Below are 19979 nucleotides of genomic sequence, written 5' to 3'. Positions count from 1 at the left end.
ATCCCATCTCTGCTTAGCAAAAGTGGCTTTACCCCAATTGAGAACATTGATTCCTGGTCTTTCTTTGTCCTTTTCCATAACTACCCTAAATCTAACTATGATCACTTACACCAAAATGCTATCCCAATGATACCTCTTAGAATCATAGAAAGTTACAGCACGGAAGGAGGCCATTTCAGCCCATCGTGTCTGCGCCAGCCGACCAAGAGCTACCCAGCCTAATCCCACTTTCCAGCTCTTGGTCTGTAGCCCTTTAGGTTATGGCACTTCAAGTGTACATCCAAGTTTAAATGTGGTGAGGGTTTCTGCCTCTACCACCCTTTCAGGAGTGAGTTCCAGACTCCCACCATCCTCTGGGGTGTGGTGAGGAACGTCCTGATGCCACCCCCCAGGATTGTTTTGTTGGCAGGGTGGGGAATGTCTGTACTGTGTGTGGGGCAGGTTGAATGGACCAGTGGGATTGTTCCTGTATGTGTAACATGTAGATGAAGTGGTGGGGAAGCACAGTCCGTGTTCTAGTGCTCACTTGCCCTTGCAGCGAGGTGGGTAGGTTTTATGCTGGAGAGACCCAGGGGTGTATGTACACAAATTTTTGAAGGTGGCAGGAGAAGTTGAGAAGGCCGTTTCCAGAGGTACAGGAATATAGGATCCTGGGCTTTATAAATAGTGACAGAGTAAAAAAGCCAGGAAGTCGTCAGGGCTTGATGGGCCGAACTGTCTTCCATGCTATAATCATTCGATGATTCTATGAAGTTATGCTAAATCTGTATAAAACACACCTCAGCTGGAGTAGTGTCCCCAATTCTGGGCACCGCACTTTAGGAAGGATGGCAAGGCCTTGGAGAGGGTGCAGAGGGGATTTGCTAGAATGGTTCCAGGGATGAGGGACATGGAGAGACTGGAGCAGCTGGGGTTGCTCTCCTTAGAGCAGAGAAGGTTGAGAGGAGATTTAATAGGTGTTTGAAATCATGAAAGGTTTTGACAGAATAAATAGGGAGGAAGTGTTTCCAGTGTCAGAGGGGTCAGTAACCAGGGGACAGATTTAAGGTGATCAGCAAAAGAACCAGTGGTGCGATGAGAACTTTTTTTACGCAGCAAATCTTGATCCGGAACGTGCTGCCTGAAAGGGCGGTGGGAGCAATTTCAACAGTAATTTTCACAAGGGAATTGGATAAATATGGGTAGGGGAAAGAGCGGAGGAGTGGGGTGAAGTGGATGGCGCTCAGAATGGGCACAGGCACAATGAGCCTCCTCCTGTGCTACATCATTCTGTGACATAGCCTTAACAGGAGGAGGGGGGCATGGCTGCAAAGATATATTCTATGGGCTGTGTTTTGTTAAGTATGTAGATAGTGAGATCCTATAGTGATCATGACTGAAGCAGAGAGGTGTGTTGTCTACTCAGTGGGATGCTGAAATGGTCATGGTGACTGCTGTTGGAAGATCATCTGTTTTTGCAGACACTTTTTGGCTTCTGTTCGGCGGGGTCTGCGGGCGGGCGGGGGTCGGTCGGTCGGTGGGGGTCTGCGGTGGTCAGTCGGGGGTCTGCGGGCGGGCAGGGGTCGGTCGGTCGGCGGGTGGGGGTCTGCGGTGGTCGGTCGGGGGTCTGCGGGCGGGCAGGGGTCGGTCGGTCGGCGGGTGGGGGTCTGCGGTGGTCGGTCGGGGGTCTGCGGTGGTCGGTCGGGGGTCTGCGGGCGGGCGGGGGGTCGGTCGGTGGGTGGGGGTCTGCGGTGGTCGGTCGGGGGTCTGCGGGCGGGGGTCGGTCGGTCGGTGGGTGGGGGTCGCCGGGTTCGAATCCCTGTAAGGTTGCTATCCTTTGTGGCATAGATCCAGCAGATTTTAACAGTAAAATGTGCTCATTTATTTTGAAACATCGTATTTAATAGCAATTTTTTTTTTAAAACATGGTCCGTAACAATGCAGCACAAGTATCCCATAAAACATTCTCACTCACCCACTCAATCTGTCAGCAGAAACTATAGGCAGATCTCACACTTCAAGTGTAAAGCTGAAGGCTTGCTGTGTACGACCGGTTTGAATTACTCTGGTATGGAACCTGTCCAACCCACCAAAACATAGTGAACTGTTCATCACTGGGTGTAATGTACAACTAACTCACATAACACACTATTCCATTAGGAATATAAATTTAAATCTCTGGTTTTGTAGCCTCTTGTAAATGCAATGTACACTTCCCACTTAAATTCAAAAAAACATTGTGCTGGAGGAAGTGAAGCAGAAGTTCACAACCCATTGGCTTCGAGCTTCCCGTTGGCCTGCCACAATCCCGCGCTGTTGATAGACCTGCCTCGGAGTCGCTGACATCGTTTCCTTCTGTGACCCGACCCGCTCACAGATTGGGGCTGTATGCAAAGTGATAGAGATCTTGTCTGACAGCCATTAACAGTCCAGGTACACCACCTCTCCCTCCCCATTGTGAAGAAAAAGCTACATTGGGAATGGAATCACTGCAAGCAGGATAAGGAGATGGAATAGTTCGAAGGAGACATCCATCACAAAGACTCCAGATTCGGGTGTAGCAATCCTGTCCAACTGAAAAATAAACAGCCTGCATTTATTTCTGGTACTTGAAATAGAAATGAAATACCTAAGCTACTTGAAGATCGATCCAATGCACCAATATAGCTCGCTATCTTTTCCTAGAATATTTTTTTACTAAGTTAGTACTTCTACATCAAAACAGGCACTGATCCTGCTGGCTTTAAAGTTGTTTTCTGGAACAAAATTAATTGGCACTTGGAAAACTATGGGTTAATAAATGAAAGCCAGCACAGATTTATTAAAGGCAAATCATGTTCGACTAACGTGATTGAGTTGTTTGCTGAAGTAATGAGGATGAGAGGAGTGCAGTTGATGTTATGTACATGGACTTTCACAAGTTACACATAATAGACTTGTTTGCAAAATTGAAACCCATGAGATTAAAAGGGCAGTGGTTGTGAGGCTAAGGGTCAGAAAGCAGACAGTAGTGGTGAACGGTTGTTTTTCAAACTGGAGGGAATTATTCCGTGGTGTCCCCCAGGGTTCGGTGTTGATGATTATTACTGGGCATACAGGGCAAAGTTTGGAAATGCAGTAAACAGCGAGGAGGATAGTAACAGACTCAGGAGGACACAGACCGGTGAAATGGGCAGACACATGGCAGATACAATTTAACGCAGAGAACAGTGAAGTGATACATTTTGGTAGGAAGAATACATCTGAGCTATAGAATCATAGAAATTTACAGCACGGAAGGAGGCCATTTTGGCCCATCGTGTCCGCACCGGCCAACCAATACCCAGCCTAATCCCACTTTCCAGCTCTCGGTCCGTAGCCCTTCAAGGTTACAGCACTTCAAGTACTGTTGAAAATGTAGTGAGGGTTTCTGCCTCTACCACCCTTTCAGGCAGTGAGTTCCAGACCCCCACCATCCTCTGGGTGAAGAAATTTCCCCTCAAATCCCCTCTAAACCTCCTACCAATTAAATTGTTGACCCCTCTGCTAAGGGAAATAGACCCTTTCTATCACGAGGGGATAAATCACGAGGGGATATTGTGGTAATCAGGTTTTAGTTATGCCTCCAAACTCCTCTTTGACATGAATACATCAAACAAAGTTTCTAATTCATTCACACAGGAGTGCGGATTAACGCATATCTTGGGGTTTGATACACTTTTTTTTGTATTTGACATTTTAGATTTACACGTAGCTCATTTTTACAGTGGTGTCACTCCATAAGATGTGTAGATTTGCTCGCTGTAGGGCAGTCAATGACATTGGGCCTTGGATTCTGACCGGAAGCTTTGGTTGGCAATACACACTCCAGACACAGGTTTCCAGGATTCAGCCAAAGGTTAATAAACTCTCCGATACCAGCAAGGTGAAAATCAGAAAAACGAAGCACTTACCAGCTAATAGAATACCCTCCTCTTCATTAATGTGGATAGGGAGATAAGCATGTTCAATATGATGGCCTTCATACTCTCTGACACACCTTGCATTCCTCAAGTCCCAAAGCTTAATCTGTAGATTTGGAAGGAAAGTTTACCATGGATTCTATCAAATTCATACAAGTACTGCAAGACAATTTTATAGTGAAATTTATCACCTTTATAGGATTCTGGTAGCAAGATTTAATACAAGATTTTATTTTAAGTCTACTCAAAGTATACTGCATATTAGAAATAAATGTGTGGCACAAAACTCAGTGTTAATGAAAACAAAGCAGCCGTAGGCCACACGGTGAAGCAGAGTTTAACTTCGATATCTACTGTAATATATTTATTCACGAGATTATTTTTGTATATTTCCTTGAGACATGAGTGCACTATAAAAATTGCAAAGGTTTTTGCTCAAAGAACTATTGCCAACAGATGGTTGTAAAATGAAGATAAAGTTGCATTGTACCTTCATTCCAACACACACAGACACACGAGTTAAGCTGTTCTCCAGGATACAATAATCAATGTAGCACAAGGACACAGTGGTGAACATCTGGATAATTTTGCTTACAATGATCCACAGATAATCTTGGGGGTGAATTTTAACAGTCGAGCGAAGACTCTTGTCCATTCCTATCTAATTGTTCACAAGGGTACATTTCAGTAACGGTGCGCTCCACAACAAACACATGCTATTCTAGCCATTCATTCCAACATGACATGGTAATGAAAACTGCAGGCCCAATGGGTGCTAAAGCAAGTCTCCAGGATTAGTTTGTACCTTAGGATTCAAATAACATTGCATGTAATTAGCCCTTAAAGGCACAGAAAGACTCTTTAAATACACACGCTGACACACACTCTGGTCTTCATTTGGCCCCTCCTGCTGCTGACATGGCTGTGATTGCTAACTTGCTACGTAGCATCCCTGGGTCGAGATGTGACCGCTGTGTGCAGAGTACATAAGGCACTGCATTCCCCCCCTGAACCAGCAACTGTGTAAAAACTCTGAATTAGGCTTGGTAACAACTACAGTGAGTAACTGAAGGATTTAGATACTGTTTGATTTATTGACATAAATACATACACACACCTATATATATTTTAATTACGATTATATAGATCTCCCCAATTCCTGATCTTGGAAAGACACCAGATGAGAAGCTTCAGGAAAGATCCTGCCAAAAAAACGAATATTCAAGCACACTCCTTACTTCTGCACATATAAATATTCCCAATTTTCACCGTTTTTGGATCAGTCATTTTGCATTTTTCACCTATCTTTTATTAGGCTTCCCAATGCCACGCAGCAGGTTTTTTTTACCCTGACTGGAACCGGCACCTCGGCTTCCGCCAGTAAGACACGATGATTCACAGTGCGATACGGAGGAGTCTCGAGCTGGGACCAGCATCGTACCATTCCCCATTAACAAATGATCTCATTTAACAAGTGCTTGGATGGGCACTTGTGCCGCAACCTGCAGGGTTACAGACCTAGAGCTGCTAATTGGGATTAGACTGGATAACCTCTTATTGGCCGGCACAGATATAATGGTAAGTACGGCAGGGAATAGAATACGGCCAGGGTGATGATCTGGACTAGTTTCGATCTCTTGGATGGGTCGGAGAGGAATTTTTTTTCCCCAATTGGCCTGGGTGTTTAATCTGTATTTCGCCTCTCCCAGGAAATCGCATGGCTCCAGTTGGGGTGGTGTGTAGGGGTTGTCGCAGTTGTGTGAGGCGGACTGGTTGGGCTGGGTGCTCTTTACCTTACCGCCATTGTTCATAGTTTTATATGTAACCTTCAGGGCTGCTGATTGAGGACTCTTTGTCGGCCGGCACGGACACAATGGGCCGAAATGGCCTCCTTCTGCACTGTAAATTTCTGTGTCTATAGTCCCAGTTACATTCATTGCCAAAGTCAATCCTCATTTTTCTCCCTCACCTAGTTTCTAAAATTCCAAACTGGAGTATAACATTTCTTGATAAATCAAGTACTGCACCATAGTGAGCAATGCCAGCACCAATTTCCCCACCGTATTCTAACGTTGCATCATGACAAACATAGAAACATAGAAACTTCGATGCTGGGGATGTTGGCCTGATCGAGGACGCTAACGTTGGTGCGTTTGTTCTCCCAGGGGATTTGCAGGATCTTGCGGAGACATCGTTGGTGGTATTTCTCCAGCGATTTGAGGTGTCCACTGTACATGGTCCAAATTTCTCAGCCATTCAGGAGGGCGGGTATTACGAGAGCCCTGTAGACCACGAGCTTGGTGGAAGATTTGAGGGCCTGATCTTCGAACACACTCTTCCTCGGGTGGCCGAAGTCTGCGCTTGCGCACTGGAGGCGGTGTTGAATCCCATAGGCGATGTCTGCCCTTGCTGATAATAGACTCCCGCGGTATGAAAGTGGTAACGTTGTCCAGGGCCGCGCCGTGGATCTTGATGACTTGGGGGCAGTGCTGTGTGACGGGGTCAGGTTGGTGGAGGACCTTTGTCTTACGGATGTTTAGTGCAAGGCCCATGCTTTCGTACGCCTCAGTGAATATGTTGACTATGACTTGAAGTTCAGTCTCTGAACAAGCGACGTCTGCGTACTGTAGCTCGACGACAGAGGTTGGAGTGGTCTTGGACCTGGCCTGGAGACGGTGAAGGTTGAACAGCTTCCCACTGGTTCTGTAGTTTAGTTCCACTCCAGCGGGGAACTTGTTGGCTGTGAGGTGGAGCATGGCAGTGAGGAAGATCGAGAAGAGGGTTGGTGCGATGACGCAGCCCTGTTTGACCCCGGTCCGGATGTGGATTGGGTCTGTGATGGATCCGTTGGTCAGGATCACGGCTTGCATGACAATCACAGAGAGCAGACTGGATCAGACTGACACTGCCTATATGGTGGTGGAGGGACAACAGTGGGGGGGGGCTGCAGTCTCATCCAACAGTGCGGCACTCGCTCAGTCCTGCCCCTCCGACAGTGCGGCACTCCCCCAGTACTGCCCCTCCGAAAATGCGGCGCTCTGTCTGTAGTGTCCCTCCGACAGTGCGGCACTCCCTCAGTTTCTGCTGATGTTACTAACCCTTCAAGTAGGCTGGAGTTTAATATTTTGATATTTCAAATAACAGTGTCGATATTTGATGTCTCCAAGATAAGAAATGATTAATTGATGTCCTGTTACTCACTGCTCCGTTTTTGATTGGGGCAGAGGAGCGGTGAGAGGTCGGGGCGAAGGAGCATTGTGATTGGGGCCCAGAAGAGGCGAGGGCCCAGGGGTAGCACAGGACAGCCCACATTGTGATGTGTGTGCGCACTAGGTCCGTGCAGCAGAGCAGGTCTCCTAGATAACCCTTGCCCTGGACCAAGACCTGACATAGAAACATAGAAAATAGGCCATAGGAGTAGGCCATTCGGCCCTTTGAGCCTGCACCACCATTCAATGAGTTCATGGCTGAACATGCAACTTCAGTACCCCATTCCTGCTTTCTCGCCATACCCCTTGATTCCCCTAGTAGTAAGGACAACATCGAACTCCTTTTTGAATATATTTAGTGAATTGGCCTCAACAACTTTCTGTGGTAGAGAATTCCACAGGTTCACCACTCTCTGGGTGAAGAAATTTCTCCTCATCTCGGTCCTAAATGGCTTACCCCTTATCCTTAAGACTGTGACCCCTGGTTCTGGACTTCCCCAACATTGGAAACATTCTTCCTGCATCTAACCTGTCTAAACCTGTCAGAATTTTAAACGTTTCTATGAGATCCCCTCTCATTCTTCTGAACTCCAGTGAATACAAGTCCAGTTGATCCAGTCTTTCTTGATATGTCAGTCCCGCCATCCCGGGAATCAGTCTGGTGAACCTTCGCTGCACTCCCTCAATAGCAAGAATGTCCTTCCTCAAGTTAGGAGACCAAAACTGTACACAATACTCCAGGTGTGGCCTCACCAAGGCCCTGTACAACTGTAGTAACACCTCCCTGCCCCTGCACTCAAATCCCCTCGCTATGAAGGCCAACATGTCATTTGCTTTCTTAACCGCCTGCTGTACCTGCATGCCAACCTTCAATGACTGATGTACCATGACACCCAGGTCTCGTTGCACCTCCCCTTTTCCTAATCTGTCTCTCTGTTTTTACCACCAAAGTGGATAACCTCACATTTATCCACATTATACTTCATCTGCCATGCATTTGCCCATTCACCTAACCTATCCAAGTCACTCCGCAGCCTCATAGCATCCTCCTCGCAGCTCACACTGCCACTAACTTAGTGTCATCCGCAAATTTGGAGATACTACATTTAATCCCCTCGTCTAAATCATTAATATACAATGTAAATAGCTGGAGCCCCAGCACAGAACCTTGCGGTACCCCACTAGTCACTGCCTGCCATTCTGAAAAGTACCCATTTACTCCTACTCTTTGCTTCCTGTCTGACAACCAGTTCTCAATCTATGTCAGCACACTACCCCCAATCCCACATGCTTTAACTTTGCACATTAATCTCTTGGGACCTTGTTGAAAGCCTTCTGAAAGTCCAAATATACCACATCAACTGGTTCTCCCTTGAAACATCTACTGGAAACATCCTCAAAAAATTCCAGAAGATTTGTCAAGCATGATTTCCCTTTCACAAATCCATGCTGACTTGGACCTATCATGTCACCTCTTTCCAAATGCGCTGATATGACATCCTTAATAATTGATTCCATCATTTTACCCACTACCGATGTCAGGCTGACCGGTCTATAATTCCCTGTTTTCTCTCTCCCTCCTTTTTTAAAAAGTGGGGTTACATTGGCTACCCTCCACTCCATAGGAACTGATCCAGAGTCTATGGAATGTTGGAAAATGACTGTCAATGCATCCGCTATTTCCAAGGCCACCTCCTTAAGTACTCTGGGATGCAGTCCATCAGGCCCTGGGGATTTATCGGCCTTCAATCCCATCAATTTCCCCAACACAATTTCCCGATTAATAAGGATTTCCCTCAGTTCCTCCTCCTTACTAGACCCTCTGACCCCTTTTATATCCGGAAGGTTGTTTGTGTCCTCCTTAGTGAATACCGAACCAAAGTACTTGTTCAATTGGTCTGCCATTTCTTTGTTCCCCATTATGACTTCCCCTGATTCTGACTGCAGGGGACCTACGTTTGTCTTTACTAACCTTTTTCTCTTTACATATCTATAGAAACTTTTGCAGTCCATCTTAATGTTCCCTGCAAGCTTCCTCTCGTACTCTATTTTCCCTGCCCGAATCAAACCCTTTGTCCTCCTCTGCTGAGTTCTAAATTTCTCCCAGTCCCCAGGTTCACTGCTATTTCTGGCCAATTTGTATGCCATTTCCTTGGCTTTAATACTATCCCTGATTTCCCTTGATAGCCACGGTTGAGCCACCTTCCCTTTTTTATTTTTACGCCAGACAGGGATGTACAATTGTCGTAGTTCATCCATGCGGTCTCCAAATGTCTGCCACTGCCCATCCACAGTCAACCTCTTAAGTATCATTCGCCAATCTATCCTAGCCAATTCACGTCTCATACCTTCAAAGTTACCCTTCTTTAAGTTCTGGACCATGGTCTCTGAATTAACTGTTTCATTCTCCATCCTAATGTAGAATTCCACCATATTATGGTCACTCTTCCCCAAGGGGCCTCGCACAACGAGATTGCTAATTAATCCTCTCTCATTACACAACACCCAGTCTAAGATGGCCTCCCCCCTAGTTGGTTCCTCGACATATTGGTCTAGAAAACCATCCTTTATACACTCCAGGGAATCCTCCTCCACCGTATTGCTTCCAGTTTGGTTAGCCCAATCTATATGCATATTAAAGTCACCCATGATAACTGCTGCACCTTTATTGCATGCACCCCTAATTTCCTGTTTGATGCCCTCCCCAACATCACTACTACTGTTTGGAGGTCTGTACACAACTCCCACTAACGTTTTTTGCCCTTTGGTGTTCTGCAGCTCTACCCATTTGATTCCACATCATCCAAGCTAATGTCCTTCCTAACTATGCATTAATCTCCTCTTTAACCAGCAATGCTACCCCACCTCCTTTTCCTTTTATTCTATCCTTCCTGAATGTTGAATACCCATGGATGTTGAGTTCCCAGCCCTGATCATCCTGGAGCCACGTCTCTGTAATCCCAATCACATCATATCCGTTAACATCTATTTGCACAGTTAATTCATCCACCTTATTACGGATACTCCTTGCATTAAGACACAAAGCCTTCAGACTTGTTTTTTTAACACCCTTTGTCCTATTAGAATTATGATGTAGTGTGGCCCTTTTTATTTCTTGCCTTTGTTTACTCGGCCTTCCACTATTGCTTTTTAACCTTTCTACCATCTGTTTCTGACTCCATATTACTTCGCCCTATCTCACTGCATACGTTACCATCCCCCTGTCATGTTAGTTTAAACACTCCCGAACTGCATTAGCAAATGTTACCCCCAGGACATCAGTTCCAGCCCTGCCCAAGTGCAGACCGTCCCTTTTGTACAGGTCCCACTTTCCCCCAGAACTGGTTCCATTGTCCCAGGAATTTGAATCCCTCCCTCTTGCACCACTGCTCAAGCCACGTATTTATTCTAACTATCCTGCTCCCTCTACTCTGATTAGCATGTGGCACTGGTAGCAATCCAGAGATTACTACCTTTGAGGTCCTACTTTTTAATTTAACTCCTAGCTCCCTAAATTCAGCTTGTAGGACCTCTTCCCGCTTCTTACCTATATCGTTGGTACCTACATGTACCACGACAACTGGCTGTTCACCCTCCCTCTCCAGAATGCTCTGCAGCCGCTCCTGTGTGATGGCTGGTGTGCAACGGCCACCACACGTTAAAAAAATCCATTCACAGGCTTCTTCCACCCTTCAAGATGTAGTTCGGGATGTCAGGTTCCTCATTCAAACACCTATGAACTCATCCCTTTTTGGTGTGCATGCAAGTCATCCTCGATATGAGGGACTGCCTAATACTATACTATACTCCCTCAGTACTGCACTCGAGTGTCAGCCTAGATTTTTGTGCTCAAGTCTCTTACTTTTTTCAACTTTTATAAACAACCTAGACTTGAGTGTAGAGAGCAACATTATCACGTTTGCAGATGAAACAAAACTTGATAAAGTAGTAGATTGTTAATGAGGATAGTTATCGACATCAGGGTAACAGACAGGATGATGAAATGGGCAGAAGCACGGCAGATGGAGTTCAATGCGGAGAATTGTGAAGTCTTTTTGAGAACTAATGTGTTAAGACAGTATGCTTTAAATAACAGGATTTTGGAAAGTGTAGATGAGCAGAGTGACCTTGGTGTCCATAGACACAAATCCTTAAAGGTGGCAATCCAAGCTGGTAATGTGGTTAAAAAAGTATTTGGGTTATGAGAGTTTAAAACAGAGAAATAGAATATAAAAGCACAGAACTTTCTAGAGCTTTATAAATCTCTGGTTAGGCCTCAGCTGGAATATTGTGGACAATTGTGGGCACCACACTACAGGAAACTTGTAACGGCCTTAGAAAGGGTAGAGGGGAGGTTTACCAGGATGGTACCAGGATTGAGGGATTTCCGTTATGAGAGGTAGAAATGTTAGGCCTGTTCTCCTTGGAACAGAGACGGTTAAGGGGAGATCTAGTAGAGATTCTCAAGACGATGAGAGCTTTTGAACAGGGAAAAAATACTCCCTCTGGTGAGCGGGTCAATAATTAGAGGTCACGTATTCAAAATCATTGGCAAAATATCCAGAGGGGAGAGGAGGAGAAACGTTTTCACACACAGTTGTGGGGATCGGGAATGCTCTGCCTGAAAAGGTGACAGGAGCTGATTCCAGCAATAATTTGAAAAGGGAGTCGGACAGGTTCTTGAGGATGAGGAACTTGTAGGAATATGGACAAAAAGCGGGGCTTTGGGACTAAACACGACTGCTCTTTCACAGAGCCGGCACAGATTCGATGGGCCGAATGGCCTCCTTCTGTGCTGCAAGTTTCCATGACTCAATGATTTTTAACATGATCGGAAACGCACTGCCTGACTGGGTGGTGGATGCAGGTCTATGGGGAAAGGGATAGATCTTTCAAAGAGCTGGCAGACACGATTGGCCAAATGGCCCCCTTCTACATTGCAAGACCTTATGATTCTACGAAGAAGTCACCCATTCTCCCAACAAGACCAGTAATGGCCAGAGGCCTGGTGTTAAAAGCTGCAAGATGGGTGGCATTTGGAGGCGTCAGACGCAAAGGTGAAAAAGTACCACCACCCATGGGCCCATAGTACACAGATTAATTGTGACAGAAGTGAATGATAGAAACAATGCAACAGGAAATGTACACTGCAAGATCTTACAGATAGTACAACCAAGCACGTTATTCATATGGCAGGTTCCTGAACTCTCTCCCAAGGAGAACAGAATTGGGTGCATACCTTTCCAATCAGGTCTGCAGCCATGAGATAGTTTTCATCCTGCAGTAGCTTGATGGAGATCACAGAAGAGTTATGGTGGAGTGTTGTAGCTTTCCAGCTCTGTCCTTTCTTAGTCCGTTGTCTGATGTCAATGCTGAAAATCTCCCCAGATCGACAGCCATTGTACAACACTGGCACCTGCAGACACACTACATTTTATAGCATCTAACAAAGAACCATAGCAATTTACAGCACAAGGAGGCCATCGTGTCCGCGCCGGACGACAAAGAGCTATTCCACTTTCCAGTTCTTGGTCCATAGCCCTGTAGATTACGGCACTTCAAGTGCACATCCAAATACTTTTTAAATGTGAAAAGGGTTTCTGCCTCTACCACCCTTTCAGGCAGCGAGTTCCAGACCCCCACAACCCTCTGGATGAAGAAATTTCCCCTCAAATCCCCTCTAAACCTCTCCTCAATTACTTTAAATCTATGCCCCCTCCCCTGGTTCTTGACCCCTCTGCTAAGGGAAATAGGTCCTTCCTATCCACTGTATGTAGGCCCCTCATAATTATATACACTTCAATAAGGTCTCCTCTTAGCTTCGGTTCCAAAGAAAACAACCCCAGCCTATCCAATCTTTCCTCATAGCTAAAATTCTCCAATCCATGCAACATCCTCGTTAATCTCCTCTGTACCTCTCTTGTGCATTCACATCTTTCCTGTAATGTGGTGACCAGAACTGCAAGCAGTACTCTAGCTGTGGCTTAACCAGTGTTTTATATATGAGCGCATCTGGGGGGGCGCTGAGCACCTCGAGTCTCGTCGCCGAGAGCATGCAGAAGCCAAGTGCAGGCAGCGGAAGGAGCGTGCGGCAAACCAGTCCCACCCACCCTTTCCTCCAATGACTGTCTGTCCCACCTGTGACAGAGACTGTAATTTCCGTATTGAACTGTTCAGTCACCTAAAAACTAATTTTTGGAGTGGAAGCAAGTCTTCCTCGATTTCGAGGAACTGCCTATGATGATGATGGTTTTATACAGTTCAAGCATAATCCCCTGCTCTTGTATTCTTTGCCTCGGTTAATAAAGGCAAGTATTTCGTATGCCTTCTTAACCACATTATCTACCTGGCCTGCTACCTTCAGGGATCTGTGGACCTGCACTCCAAGATCCCTTTTTCCTCTACACTTTTCAGTGTCCTACCATTTAATGTGTATTCCCTTGCCTTGTTAGCCCTCCCCCAAATGCATTACCTCACACTTCTCAGGATTGAAATCCATTTGCCACTGTTCTGCCCACCTGACCAGTTCATTGATATGTTCCTGCAGTCTACAGCTTTCTTCTTCATTATCAACCACACAGCCTATTTTAGTATCATCTGCAAACTTCTTAATCATACCCCTTATATTCAAGTCTAAATCATTGATATATACCACAAAAAGCAAGGGACCCAGCACTGAGCCCTGCGGAACCCCACTGGATACAGCCTTCCAATCACCAAAACCCTATCAACCATTACCCTTTGCTTCCTGCCTCTAAGCCAATTTTGGGTCCAATGCCACTTTGCCTTGCATCCAGTGGGCTTTTACTTTCGTGACCAGTCTGTCGTGTGGAACCTTATCAAAAGCTTTGCTAAAATCCATATACACTACATCAAATGCACTGCCCTCATCGACCCTCCTTGTTACTTCCTCAAATAATTCAATCAAGTCAGTCAGTCACGACCTTCCCTTAACAAATCCATGCTGACTGTCCTTGATTAATCCGTGTCTTTCTAAATGAAGATTTATTCTGTCCCTCAGAATTTTTTCCAATAATTTTCCCACCACTGAGGTTAGGCTGACTGGCCTGTAATTACTCGGTCTATCCCTTTCTCCCTTCTTAAACAAAGGTACCACGTTAGCAGTCCTCCAGTCCTCTGGAACCACACCTGTAGCCAGAGAGGATTGGAAAATGATGGTCAGAGCCTCTGCTATTTCCTCTTCTGTTTCTCTTAACAATCTGAGATACATTTCATCCGGGTCTGGGGAGTTATCCACTTTCTAAGCTGCTAAACCCCTTAATACTTCCTCTCTCACTATGTTTATTTCATCTAATTTTTCACAATCCTCCTCCCTAATTGCAATGTCTGCATTGTCCCTCTCTTTTATGAAAACAGACACAGTGTTAATTAAGAACCATACCCACATCTTCCGCCTCCACACACAGATTACCCTCATGGTCTCTAATGGGCCGGACTCTTTCTTTAGCTATCCTCTTGCTCTTAAATGTATTTATAAAACATCTTTGGGTTTTCCTTGAAAAACTTGCCAAAATATTTTCATGCTTTGAAAATATATTTGCTTTCCTAATTTCCTTTTTAATTGCACGCCTGCACTTTCTGTACCACTCTCAGGTTTCTGCAGTATTGAGCCCTCGCTATCTGTCATAAGCCTCCCTTTTTTTCTTTATCCTACCCTGTATGCCCTTTGACATCCAGAGGGCTCTAGAATTGTTAGCCCCATCCTTTTTCTTGAAGGGGACATACTTGCTCTGCACCCTCAGGATCTCCTCCTTGAATGCCTCCCACTGCTCTGACACTGATTTGTATTCCAGCAGTCTGCACAATAGCACAACAGGAAGAGATCTTCAGGGACAATTATTTGCATGGTTGGTGTTATTTTAACCTCTATCACCCAGTTAAATAAATCCTGATATCACTTTATGTCTAAATGTGTGATACAGCTCCCTTTGTGGTTGAATTATAGTGCTTGGTTCTAGGTATGGTAGCATAGTGGTTATGTTACTGAATGAATGGTCCAGAGACTTGAGTTCAAATCCCACCACCACAGCTGGGGAATTGAAATTCAGTTAGTTAATTTAAAAAAAAATCTTGAATAAAAAGTTAGTGAGTAATGGTGACCATGAAACTACTGGATTGTAAAAACCCATCTGGTTCACTAATGTCCCTCAGGGAAGGAAATCTGCTGCCCTTACCCGGTCTGGCCTATATGTGACTCCAGAAACACAGTTGACTCTTAACTGCCCTCTAAAATAGCCTAGCGAGCCACTCAGTTGCATTCAAGAAGGCAGCTCACCACCACCACCACCTTCTAGAGGGCAACTAGGGATGGGCAATAAATGCTGGCCTCACCAGCGATGCCCACGTCCCGAGAATGAATAAAAACAGTTCTGTGTCCATTGCTGCCTAGCTTACACACCAGATCAAAACATAAAAACCAGTCAGAAAATCACCAACCGCCCACACACCATTATACAGAATAACACTCAGAACCCAGGTCGAAAGAACATACATTTATATAACACATTATCATATCCTCACATCGAGTGAATTCCCTTCCAATTGGAATCCGAATGATGTAGGCAAAGAATGCAGCTAATGTGTGCAGATAAGGTGATTGATCAGATACTGTATTTTTAGTGATGATGGTTGAAGGACACACTCCTTCAAATAGCACTATGGAGGTTTTATGCTCACTAGCAAACAATGCTTCATCCAAAAGCCTGCAGATCTGACAACACAGACATCCTAAAGTGTCACTCAATGTCTACAAGTGTTGGCGAGGGTCTTGAACCTTCAACTAGCTCACTCGGCCGAGCTTTCCTTCCTTTGGTAATTCTCTTGTTTCCACCTTCTCAGAGCAAATCGGGATGGGCAATAAATGTGACCTAGTCAGTGTTGGCCACATCCCAGCAGCAACAAAAACACAGTGCTGCAGTGTGTGTGGAAAAGAAGAAAGAATTCTGTTCCACATCAACACTCGGTAACTGTGAACAAGCAGAAAGCTTAAACACACACAAATGCTCAAAATCTGAAATAAAAATGGAAAATCGTGGAAACACACAGGCCAGCCAGCACCTGTAAAAAAAAAAGTTAAGCGAATGTTTCCAATGGGTATCCTTCATCAGAACTGAAGCCTATCTTAGGGCCCAAGGTTCGGCCTCAGTTGCTCCTGATTTTTTGGAGCAACTGGTGTAGAACGGAGTATCTTAGAAATTCAAATTCTCGGCATTTAGTTTGCTCCAGTTCTCGTCAGTTAGAACAGTTTCACTTTGGAACAGAATTTTTTTTTCAAAAGGGGGCATGTCCAGCCACTTACGCCTGTTTTCAAAGTTTCGGCAGTGAAAACTTACTCCAAACTAACTTAGAATGGAGTAAGTGAAGATTTTTGTATGCTCGAAAAAACCTTGTCTACACTCCAGAAAATCAGGCGTAGGTTACAAATCAGGCGTAGGGAATATGGGGGGGGGGGGGTTTAAAGGGAAGTTTACAAACATTAAACACTTCAGTTTTACAAATAAAAAGCCATTATCAATAATAAATGATAAAAACATCAATAAATCAGTCAAAAAAAATTAATAAGAAATAATTTTTTAAAAAATCAATAAATAAAACATTTTCTACTTACCGACTGCAGCACCGGGAGCCCTCCAACAGCGTGCTGGGATGCCCCCCCCCCCAGTGTGTCTCTGTCAGTGTCTCTATCTCTGTCTGTCTGTGTCTCTCACTCTCTGTCTGTCAGTGTCTGTGTTTCTGACAGCGAGGGGAGGGGGAGGAGGGGAGTAGAGGGAGAGAGGAGGGGGGGGCAGGGGGAGGGGAGGGGAGGGAGGCAGAGGGGAGGAGGGGGAGAAGGAGAAGGGGAGGAGGGGGAGAAGGAGAAGGGGAGGAGAAGGGGGAAGGGGAAAGGGGGGGGAGAGGATAAGGAGAAGGTGGAGGGGGGAAGGGAAAGGAGAAGGTGGAGGGGGAAGGGAAAGGAGAAGGGGGAGGGGGGAAAGGAAAGGAAAAGGAGAAGGGGGAGGGGGGGGAAAGGAAAGGAAAAGGAGAAGGGGGAGGGGGGGGAAAGGAAAGGAAAAGGAGAAGGGGAAGGGGGAGGGGGGAAAGGAAAGGCGAAGGGGGAGGGGGGAAGGGGAAAGGAGAAGGGGGAAGGGGAAGGAAAGGAGAAGGGGGAGGGGGAAGGAAAGGAGAAGGGGGATGGGGAGGAAGGAAAGGAGAAGGGGGATGGGGAGGAAGGAAAGGAGAAGGGGGATGGGGAGGAAGGAAAGGAGAAGGGGGATGGGGAGGAAGGAAAGGAGAAGGGAAGGAAGGAAAGGAGAAGGGAAGGTGGAAAAGGAGAAGGGTGGAAAAGGAGAAGGGGTGGAAAAGGAGAAGGGGTGGAAAAGGAGAAGGGGTGGAAAAGGAGAAGGGGTGGAAAAGGAGAAGGGGTGGAAAAGGAGAAGGGGTGGAAAAGGAGAAGGGGTGGAAAAGGAGAAGGGGTGGAAAGGAGAAGGGGTGGAAAAGGAGAAGGGTGGAAAAGGAGAAGGGGTGGAAAAGGAGAAGGGGTGGAAAAGGAGAAGGGGTGGAAAAGGAGAAGGGGTGGAAAAGGAGAAGGGGTGGAAGAAGGGTGAAAAAGAGGGTTGGAAAAGGAGAAGGGGTGGAAAAGGAGAAGGGGTGGAAAAGGAGAAGGGGTGGAAAAGGAGAAGGGGTGGAAAAGGAGAAGGGGTGGAAAAGGAGAAGGGGTGGAAAAGGAGAAGGGGTGGAAAAGGAGAAGGGGTGGAAAAGGAGAAGGGTGGAAAAGGAGAAGGGTGGAAAAGGAGAAGGGGTGGAAAAGGAGAAGGGGTGGAAAAGGAGAAGGGGTTGGAAAAGGAGAAGGGGTGGAAAAGGAGAAGGGGTGGAAAAGGAGAAGGGGTGGAAAAGGAGAAGGGGTGGAAAAGGAGAAGGGGTGGAAAAGGAGAAGGGGTGGAAAAGGAGAAGGGGTGGAAAAGGAGAAGGGGTGGCAAAGGATAAGGTGGAAAGGAGAAGGGGTGGAAAAGGAGAAGGGGTGGAAAAGGAGAAGGGGTGGAAAAGGAGAAGGGGTGGAAAAGGAGAAGGGGTGGAAAAGGAGAAGGGGTGGAAAAGGAGAAGGGGTGGAAAAGGAGAAGGGGTGGAAAAGGAGAAGGGGTGGAAAAAGGAGAAGGGGTGGAAAAGGAGAAGGGGTGGAAAAGGAGAAGGGGTGGAAAAGGAGAAGGGGTGGAAAAGGAGAAGGGGTGGAAAAGGAGAAGGGTGGAAAAAGGAGAGGGGTGGAAAAGGAGAAGGGGTGGAAAAGGAGAAGGGGTGGAAACGGAGAAGGGGGTGGAAAAGGAGAAGGGTGGAAAAGGAGAAGGGGTGGAAAAGGAGAAGGGTTGGAAAAGGAGAAGGGGTGGGAAAAGGAGGAAGGGGTGGGAAAAGGAGAAGGTGTGGAAAAGGAGAAGGGGTGGAAAAGGAGAAGGGGTGGGAAAAGGAGAAGGGGTGGAAAAGGAGAAGGGGTGGAAAGGAGAAGGGGTGGAAAGGAGAAGGGGTGGGAAAAGGAGAAGGGGTGGAAAAGGAGAAGGGGTGGAAAAGGAGAAGGGGTGGAAAAGGAGAAGGGGTGGAAAAGGAGAAGGGGTGGAAAAGGAGAAGGGTGGAAAAGGGAGAAGGGGTGGAAAAGGAGAGGGTGGAAAAGGAGAAGGGGTGGAAAAGGAGAAGGGGTGGAAAAGGAGAAGGGGTGGAAAAGGAGAAGGGGTGGAAAAGGAGAAGGGGTGGAAAAGGAGAAGGGGTGGAAAAGGAGAAGGGGTGGAAAAGGAGAAGGGGTGGAAAAGGAGAAGGGTGGAAAAAGGAGAAGGGGTGGAAAAGGAGAAGGGGTGGAAAAGGAGAAGGGGTGGAAAAGGAGAAGGGGTGGAAAAGGAGAAGGGGTGGAAAAGGAGAAGGGGTGGAAAAGGAGAAGGGGTGGAAAAGGAGAAGGGGTGGAAAAGGAGAAGGGGTGGAAAAGGAGAAGGGGTGGAAAAGGAGAAGGGGTGGAAAAGGAGAAGGGGTGGAAAAGAGAAGGGGTGGAAAAGGAGAAGGGGTGGAAAAGGAGAAGGGGTGGGAAAGGAGAAGGGGTGGAAAAGGAGAAGGGGTGGAAAAGGAGAAGGGGTGGAAAAGGAGAAGGGGGTGGAAAGGAGAAGGGGTGAAAGGAGAAGAAAAGGAGAAGGGGTGGAAAAGGAGAAGGGGTGGAAAAAGGAGAAGGGGTGGAAAAGGAGAAGGGGTGGAAAAGGAGAAGGGGTGGAAAAGGAGAAGGGTGGAAAGGAGAAGGGGTGGAAAAGGAGAAGGGGTGGAAAAGGAGAAGGGGTGGAAACAGGAGAAGGGGTGGGAAAAGGAGAAGGGGTGGAAAAGGAGAAGGGGTGGAAAAGGAGAAGGGGTGGAAAAGGAGAAGGGGTGGAAAAGGAGAAGGGGTGGAAAAGGAGAAGGGGTGGAAAGGAGAAGGGGTGGAAAAGGAGAAGGGGTGGAAAAGGAGAAGGGGTGGAAAAGGAGAAGGGGTGGAAAAGGAGAAGGGGTGGAAAGGAGAAGGGGTGGAAAAGGAGAAGGGGTGGAAAAGGAGAAGGGGTGGAAAAGGAGAAGGGGTGGAAAAGGAGAAGGGGTGGAAAAGGAGAAGGGGTGGAAAAGGAGAAGGGGTGGAAAAGGAGAAGGGGTGGAAAAGAGAAGGGGGTGGAAAAGGAGAAGGGGTGGAAAGGAGAAGGGGTGGAAAGGAGAAGGGGTGGAAAAGGAGAAGGGGTGGGAAAAGGAGAAGGGGTGTGGAAAAGGAGAAGGGGGTGGAAAGGAGAAGGGTGGAAAAGGAGAAGGGGTGGAAAAGGAGAAGGGGGTGGAATAGGAGAAGGGGTGGATTAAGGAGAAGGGTTGG

At 46.6% G+C, this 19979-nt stretch overlaps 1 protein-coding gene across 1 annotated transcript in view; it reads right to left on the bottom strand.

Moving 5' to 3' along the window:
* Window positions 1-1859: 1859 nt before the first annotated feature.
* wdr21 (WD repeat domain 21) overlaps window positions 1860-19979 on the bottom strand; it is a 103896-nt gene continuing 85776 nt past the window's right edge. The window contains exons 12-15 of the mRNA XM_070878652.1: window positions 12369-12545; window positions 4411-4581; window positions 3912-4026; window positions 1860-2553 (exon numbers count right to left, since the gene is read on the bottom strand). Of these exons, the coding sequence (XP_070734753.1) occupies window positions 2351-2553; window positions 3912-4026; window positions 4411-4581; window positions 12369-12545 (666 nt within the window). The 3' untranslated portion in view covers window positions 1860-2350. The remainder of the gene's footprint in view (window positions 2554-3911; window positions 4027-4410; window positions 4582-12368; window positions 12546-19979) is intronic.

The sequence above is a fragment of the Pristiophorus japonicus genome, chromosome 4 (genome assembly GCF_044704955.1).
Source record: "Pristiophorus japonicus isolate sPriJap1 chromosome 4, sPriJap1.hap1, whole genome shotgun sequence".
NCBI classification, from domain to species: Eukaryota; Metazoa; Chordata; class Chondrichthyes; family Pristiophoridae; genus Pristiophorus; species Pristiophorus japonicus.
This window is presented reverse-complemented; position numbering and strand designations above follow the sequence as displayed.